Source organism: Opisthorchis viverrini, assembly GCF_000715545.1.
Source record: "Opisthorchis viverrini unplaced genomic scaffold opera_v5_350, whole genome shotgun sequence".
In the NCBI taxonomy this organism is placed as follows: domain Eukaryota; kingdom Metazoa; phylum Platyhelminthes; class Trematoda; order Opisthorchiida; family Opisthorchiidae; genus Opisthorchis; species Opisthorchis viverrini.
The window spans coordinates 266,713-275,411 of NW_008752010.1; the positions used below are offsets into that span (position 1 = coordinate 266,713).

Sequence of the window (8,699 nt, forward strand, 5' to 3'; positions counted from 1 at the left end):
GTAGCGACTGAAACATGAGGCGGCCTGGTGCAGCACATTCAGTTGCCTGAGAACATCATAAACGAGAGATTCAGCTGGGTTCAATGTGAGTCTCTCGAAAGAACCAAATTAGTTTGTAGATGAGTGTATATTCGTTAAAAGAGTCAAGTTCGGGCAATAAGCCATGATTTTTTCAACTACATGACCAATGACTTACCACAGAATACAAAGATGGTCACAAGGTGCCCAAACATAGGATACGGCAGACGTTGATAACGAGAGAACGTTCAATTCAGTAAACCTAAAATCGATGCGACCGAGCACGTCTGGAACCTGAATAACGGGAGAAATGGGAAAGCAGAACACTTAGCGGGCCATGTATAGTTGACCACAGGTAAGACGCTGTGAAACGGGTGATCGGTTCACCGGAAGCACAGTTAACATCTGAAAGTATGTTAGAAAATTTGGAGTGGTGCATCATTCGTCCCCATTAGAAGGAGCAGACTCTTAGCATGGTCGGTTCCACTCATTTCTACGAAATCTATCATTACACATATAGTTCAAAGCATTCTCACCCGTCAGTGAAAAGAAAGCCCAACTCAAGCATGTGTATGTCAAAAAAGAAACATGAGGCGTCTAACGTAAAATGATGACTGCTGTGTGGCTAAGTATTGTGGGAGGGGGTAGAGCCTTAGCGTACAGAAAATATACATGTAACAAGTGTTGATCACGCGGCTTCTGTGACATCCTCAGCGACATTCATCGTTAGGACGATAAGGTTTACTCACTCCGCTACCTCTGATCCTCTTCTACACCATCTTTTCTATTTTTGAGCTTCGATCGGACGGGAACTGTGAGGCAGAAATCTCTTAATGAAACCTTGCTTCCCTCCCTAGCGATGTACACTGTCTCCGAAACACGCATGCAAGATACCACTTCGCTTGTGTACCTCAGATCACTTAGAACGAACCGAGATGTTCCACATTTCACTCTTCAGGTATCTGGTGAGCCTGACACAATAGCTCATGGAATCTCCGATGCAGGAGTTGCACTCAACCCCACGGCTGAAGGCGCTTTGCGGGACTGGATCCCAATACACAGTCGTCTTAGAGCTGCACATTTGTCTATATCGATCAAGATTAAAGCAGGTCGATGCGGTAAGCGATGATCATTTATCGTATCAGCAGTTCTGAATCTGAGGACGCGTTTTAGGGTGATCTGTCGCAAATGCTTCGGCAAGAAAGACGGATACAGTCATCCTGGCGGTTGACATGAGCGTCCAGTTTGGACGACTAGTACTGGAAGAACAACTAGCACTGACTTCTAATCCGTTACCGATGGAGAGCCTCAATTAAACACTGTCGTTCCTTGGGTACGCAACACTACTCCAATCAGGCCATTGTGTAAGCTGGGCTGTCACTTCAATTTCCGTCAGCATTACGCATGCCGAAGCAGGGAATCTCCGTACGTTAACTTTGACGAGCTTCAGTAGCTCAATATATCGAGCTGATCTGACCAGAAAGCTACAGTAAACATACGGTCATGTGAATGACGATTGGTTGGAGGTTGAATGGAGATGAGCTAGAGAAGCTGTGCTCTGAGCTTTTAGAAGAGTAGAAGACATCTGACTTGACAAAATGCATGCTGGATATCGTCAAGATCGGCAGATCTTATTGCGATCAGAAAGGCCATAACAGCAGCTGTACGCTGGCATATGCATATCCCTCAAACACTTTTTAATCAAGAACTTGAAGAATGATAAAAGAACGCTGGTGGATTGTGAAGGCCCGGGACAAGGAGAAGACTTTCACTGCAGACAACTGTCGCGCCCCAGTTCAGATGATTCGATCAACCGTTCAAAGTAAGACGGGTGCCAGCGAAACAATATGCGAATGATAATTCACTTGCAAGATCGTCGTCACAGCGTTGGGCTGAACACTGAAGAGCAGCTCAGTTCATCTTCTTCATCAAAACATCTGAGAGAACCTGAATGAAAAATTGACGTCCATTTTCAACAACAGAAATCCAGTGCGAAATGCCATCCTTCAAACGCGACAAGGCACCCAGGCCGGAAAGTCTGCTCCCCGCACTTTTAAATCTGGCAAATACCTGATCAGCAGTCTGACATCCTACTACGAACTGAAAGGATAACAGAATACCAGTGAAATGAAGCTCATCGACTGTGATTACAATCTTCAAAAACGACGTGACGATCTGGTAGTCGTGATATCCGGGATGGTGTACGGTAATATTTTGTGTAGGTTGATCGATTATCGGGAGAAAGTTATACTGGGTTCCATCCCGGCCATGTAAGCATCGGCCATATTTTTACGTTGACAAGTTCTTGAACAGTGTCACTCCTTCAAACATCCTGGTGCTTGGTTTTTTTCGTGACCTGAAAGTTATATTGAATCTCGCAATAGTCAGAAATGTTACATTCACATTGTATGCACATTGAGTGCCCTATATACAAATTCCTAGGGTGCGTACGAGTATATGTCAAGCCTTCGCCTGAGTTCACCCGTCCAGTGGTGCAAGACAAGGTTGGCTTCTCTCATCTTGCCTCTTCAATTTTGTTACTGATATGCCAATTGAAAGTTCTCTGCCTGATGTGCCGCTTGAAATTTCTCTGCCTGCCTTCGAAAAACCGGGAGTCGAAATGCTCCGTTCGCTCATAGACATTAAGTATGCGGACGATGTTCCTCTCCTTCAAATATGCAAAGCGATTCAAATAACCTAAATAAGTCTGCCACACGGTTTGGCATGCCCTTCACACCTGCAAAGTACCGCCACAAGACTGAGTGGGACCGAACCCAAACCTCACGCTTGCAGATGAGCCAATCAACGTGGCAGATGAATGTGCTGACCCGGGCAGCTGTATAATTTCCAGTGAACTGACTAGAGCTGAGACTATTTCTCGAATCAGAAAATCCGCAGCAGCTTTTTCCAACCGCCGATACTTATGACAATGGCGTCTATCAAGGAAACAGCAGACTGCGTCAGTGCAATTCATACCACTTACGGATGAGAAAAGTAGTCTCTACACGTAGAGGACACACGAAATCTGCCAGTGTTTGATAATCAGTGTCGCCGAAGCACCCGAAAGGTTTGGTAGGAACATCGCATAGGCAATGCTGAAGTACGCTAGATTGTTTTAGAAAAACAGATGTTACTCATGCCTCACAGTTGACGCTGGTTGGTACAGGCATTTCGGGGCCCGTCTGCCCCGATGCTCTTTTCGCCCTGCCCTGTGCTCAGGGCGACCAAAAGGTGAACAGTCTATGACCTGGCAACGAAGTATGAAAACACTAAGCGGCAAAATCAAATGAGTTGACAACTTATACCTCTCTGGATGGGGACCGCTGGACTCAGCTCCCCAATGGTTAACGACACAACTAGATATGGGTCAAACAAGCAGTTAATGGCACTCCTGCATCGAAAGGTAGCTGCCCAATGTGCAGTGACCATGCCACTGATTCCAATGCTTGGCTAGATCTCCAACGCTCACATTTTCGGGTGACCAAAACCCTAACAGCTTGAGCCAACGTATTCATTGAGTACAGCTGCAGAGAACTGACCGACTGACTACTCACTAAGCTGGAGTATCCAGGTCATTCTCCATACCACTATCTCAATTTTTAAAGAATAACTTATTCCCTTCTGTCCGTTTGCCGACCTGGTTCGATGCCCACATACTGGATTTGGCGTCTATGTGGCCCGAGTTCACCCTCAAAATGGTGACCAAACACTTGATGTTTATTGGCCACTAGGGCAACAACCTCCGAACTTAATGGGAACTGCCAAATTACCTGCAGGTCGGACCTGGCTGTCGAACTTTTCGTTCCCAACTATTCCAGAGTACACGGATTTGATCAGTTTGCTTGCTCGGCGAATACGGACGGAATTTATCGTGAACAAGACACTAAACTAGAGTATATCCTAACAAAATCAATCCGGACTGAAACGAGGACTTTAAACAAACCATCGACTTATTTTTTTTTACTACACACCGACTTAGCTAATCTATCTCCACAGTACGCAATAAACATATGCTAACAGGTCTTCGGTGAAGCCAGGAGTTCCGGAACCGCATTGATCGTCGCTTATGTGGGCGCTGTTGTCAAGATTACGCCGGGGTCTCTTAGCCATAATGATCTTCAGAACACTGAACAGATCAGACGTAGTTGGAATGGGACGGTACTTGCTTTGTTCGCTGAGCTGGGCAATTTGATTGCATACGTTTCATTACAAATCGAGGTGACACCATCAGTGCGTTGTTAGAAAGCGTAGTGGTGTGTAGCGATGGGTTGGCGGTTGCTCAGCTGAGTGAACAAACCAAAGACCATCTACGCTACCTGATCTAACATTTTCCTCTATAGGGACGGTACTTTTTCTGGTAGGAAAAGAAACCGTGTTTATGTATGTATACGTGAATTTTTCCAAGCCGGTAATACAACGATGATGGGCAAGGCTAAGTGGGTGAGGTAGACTACGACTACAACTAATTCCTTAAGGCAATTTTCGGACAAAAGAGGTGGGTCCTCATTTGGACGGGAAGACCTCAGCATCTCGAGAGGAAAATGAACGAGTGTGGAAAGGTGAGTAGGGGCAAGGCGATAAATTGGAGTAGTAGTTTATGGAAACATAATACAGTAAGAGGCGAAAGGTCAAACAAAGATTTCGGCTTTCCCCTGTGGTAAGGTGTCTACTTGAGAATCACGGATGGCAAGGAAGGTGGACTCCAGGTGGACCGATTTTCAACATTGTCATGCAGTTGATGGGTTCGATTACCGGCCCATTCAAACCCCATTCAGTGTTATGGAGATCACTATGGCTGAACGACCCCAGTGCAACCTTGATGGTACCGCCCACATACTGGACAATCAATAAGTTTCCGGATCTCATGGTTTACCGAAGACCTGTTAGCGTATGTTTTTTGGGCTAAGGGAACTTGCAAGCCGCGATGCCTCAAAAACTTCCTTGTTTGGGTCTACTGACAATGGACTATTACCGTTATATTTGGGATAGGGTTCCCTAATTTTACCTTGCACTGCTTGACCAGGATCGGCGAACCGTTTTGCGCCTCGTTGCCCTCCGTCCATTGATCGATTGCTTTCACTTTCTCACCTCCCTTCCTCTGGTCTACCGCAATCACCACGGTAAATGTTCGAAACTAGCCTCCTCTAAAATCAACCATCTTTTCACTACCTGCCAGCCACGTCAACTCCCAACCACGGTGCAGGTATGCTGTCTTCTGACAGCCCCAGAACCTCTAAGCTCTAGGATACTCTGATCTACTTCCTCCAGTTTCTAGAAACTGCGGTCGCTCAAGTCCATCGTTAATGTTTAGCTGCTCTAAGACACGCGTTTAGCCGTTCTCTTGCTGTTGCCCGGACGTGGTGGCCTGGCTTGCGTGTTTCACTGATTCTGGTGTCGTCGTTAGGGCTTTTTGTTGTTCGAAAAGGTAAGTGATTTGCAAAATTAGTGAGAGTGTGTAGGAAGGATGGATACCGATGCAGTTAAAAGCATTTTGCAACCAATTAAAAGTGGAAAAGTATTCCAATACATACAAAGTGAAAAACGCATAAAAAACCTCCAGCTGTAACACCTTTTCAACGCCTATCTGCCATACCACCCGAAGGAAGTACGGGTGCTGGAATACTGTTACAGGTTACCCTAGCCGAGAAAGAAGTCCAGATGCAGAGGCAGAGTTTGGGTTACGGACCGTCCAGTCAGTAAATTCGCGCTCTAACCACTGAGCCATCCCGCGTAGAAGCACAGCTACAAAGGATCATGGTGTTTCTTACAAGTGAACGGAAATCATAGTCTTGGAATTTCGAAGATTATAAGAAGATGGGGAAATAGAAAGTGAAGAAGATTTCCAAAGGTGAGCAGTCCCGTGGAAAATGAGGACGAACACAGTTCTGTCCGGCCGCGAGGTACTGAAACTTGAGACAGATGACTAGTGCAATAGAGATGAATACATCCACTGATCGATTGTCGGAGTGAGACAGAAGAGGAGAATTCGGAGGAGTGTTTATCGTGGCAGCAACAAAACAACAAAAGGTAGGTTATACCTAAGCGGTGAGTGTTCGAGGACTACTGGTCAATGGATGGAGGCGCGAAGGTGGTGTCAAAATATTGGTTGGCTACGAAATAGGGGTGAAAAATATGTGTTAAAAGAAGGATAACCAAAAACGTCTCAGAATGGGTTCGGGACTTTCACAATAGAATCTGAGAGTGAGGGAAATATTTATGAGAGTGAAAGGATAAATCATGGCATACCTGAAACGAATAACTTGTCGGGAAGTTTCCAAACCAGTCCATCCAGTCAGGATCAAGCTTGGCAATCAAGTCATCTTATCCTACTCCATAGGAAGTATTCAACATATCAAAGCATACCAGTTCGGTTTCACCAAACAAGTCTACAGCAGATGATCGCACCTGCGATATGTGCGCCCGTTCAGGGGTATAGCGACTGCACTTGAACTTATATTGGTGATCGCTCAGTAACTATTACAGATCGCGTGGTCATTCGGCCAAGAGTGACTCCGGAACCTCGAATAAAGTAGGGGCTATAGAGATGGGGTAGTAGTTCTTCAGATGAGATATGGACATATGGAAACAGCTATACATACTTCCTCTCTGTCCTCAGGTGACTGATCCAGCCGTAGAGCATATGGTTCCTCCAGTGGCTTACAGCAACGCTTTAGAAGCTTAATAGGGTGTTATACAAGGACAAACAGCTCAAATGAGCATTAGTTTCGTTCCGCTATCTTTATGCAGTACACTTTACAGATACACCTGGCTGGAGCTTCCCAACCAGATGAGACTACACTAGAAGAGAAGGATAGCACTGGAGCAAGTTCTGAAGCACTGATATGGAACAAAATGAGAACTATCATCCGGACAAAAAACCTCAACGATGTGTAGCGATAAAAGAAATCGGCGAATGGCTTTCGCTGAAGTGGCAGGCAAGGGGAAAATGTTTGGAGGTGCAGGAAAGAAAGTTGGGGAGGAATAGTGGAATCTGAGGCAAATGTGCTAGTACTCTGACTTTTAGAGAAGACGAGTTTAGGACTCTGTTGGAGTCAGAAATAGGACAGGATTGAAAAAGGGAATTCTGACGGACTGCTTTTGTTGGGTTCCGACATGTGCAGTGGACAACTGATCAGTCTTGCGACTGACGAACCTATCCTCAGCTTCGTCGATTATGGCGGTGAAGGAACCACGGTAGGAACGTGGTCCAAACGAGGTGGAGGGGAGGGGTCGTAATGCCAGAGTTTATATATTCGGTTTTATCTTCTAACAGCATAAAGACGCATAATTAAACCACCTCAGTGATGAAGGGGTTGACGAAAATGAGGTCATTCCATCCTTTAAGACAACCGTGAGATATTCAACAAAAGTAATGATATCGTTAAAAATGCATCAGTTCTAGAGAGATGAGCCGAAGAGCTGTTGCATATTATCAATATCTGAAGCCAAAACAAAGGGTGAGAGGAAGATGAGTGGAAGTTATTCGAATGGGAACAGTAGTCAGAAGATACAACGAGAGCATAGAAGTCAGCTGAATATGACGAAGCCTAGGTTTTGCAGTGATTATCAGTCGCGGCCCGGAATTCGGGTAGGGAAATAAACAGTTTAGGAAAGACAGTTAATTTGCTGCTCTAAGATTTGAGCACCTTGTTCCTGATTGTTTTCCATAGGGACATAAGGGTGTCTGTAACAAGTCCTAGCCCTTCCTGTTTCTTTTCACTCTTCACTAGGTATTGTTTCTCACGGCAGTATGGCAAGCTAATCTGGTGTATCGCTTTCGATGGTGATGATGATTCACATCTGCTGATACGCTGTTTGGAACAGGGATAACTGTAGGTCGAACCAGTGATTGGCAAGACGCAGCTGCACTCCGACTTGTCAGAATATCAATCGACCAGGTACAGACATTGTAGCTCAGTGCAGCTTGTGCTTGCATACAGCAAGGTGGTCTGTCATCAGTTTGTCCCATCAATTGATGGTCCAAGCTACCGTACGTTATGATATGGGCGAATGGACGGCAAAACGGACCAAGGCCGGGGATAGGGGAATGCGCCGCAGCCCGCAGTTCCATACGGGTGACTGAGTCATTTCTATCGAATGAATCTTACCAAGAGGTCACGTGACCCGCCAGTGAGAGACAGCAGAACCAAAGAGGATGACGGCGAGGAATTCGAGGCAAGGGTGAAAAAATAGCGTCCGATTTTATCGTACACAAGATCCATTCGAGGACCGGGGGAGAAGACTGAAAAGAAGCAAGGGATCGGTTAAGGTTAAACAGTAAACTACTCAAATCAGTGAGCATCTCACAACAACATTATGTTTACAAAACGAATGTCAGATAGAGTATTTATTTTTTTAAATATAAAACGTATTCACGCAAACACCTGAAGCTAGCAACCCTGACAGTATGCCTCGAGAAGACGGACACTGAATGACGATTAGAAGCAGGAAGTTTGAGGCTGCTTTGGGTAAAGATTAACTAAACAACGTATATTTTCATGGAGGTCCAGACAAACAAGGTGATAGAAAGTGGTGTCGCCCCGACAAAGACTCACCAACACTGCGTGGCTCTGAGGCTCGAACTACAAACCAACTGAGATTCACTATCCGACATTCCAGTGTGAACTTCAAAACCAGCATGAACAGACAACTAGTGAAAGGAAGAAGGCCTTCGCTGCGAA

General features: G+C 45.5%; 1 protein-coding gene across 1 annotated transcript in view; it reads right to left on the reverse strand.

Annotated features, from left to right (window-relative positions):
- Window positions 1-8,699, reverse strand: part of T265_10297 (hypothetical protein) — a gene marked incomplete at both ends in the record, with an annotated part of 75,229 nt that overhangs the window by 51,124 nt on the left and 15,406 nt on the right. The window contains 2 exons of the mRNA XM_009176623.1: window positions 197-312; window positions 8,138-8,260. Of these exons, the coding sequence (XP_009174887.1) occupies window positions 197-312; window positions 8,138-8,260 (239 nt within the window). The remainder of the gene's footprint in view (window positions 1-196; window positions 313-8,137; window positions 8,261-8,699) is intronic.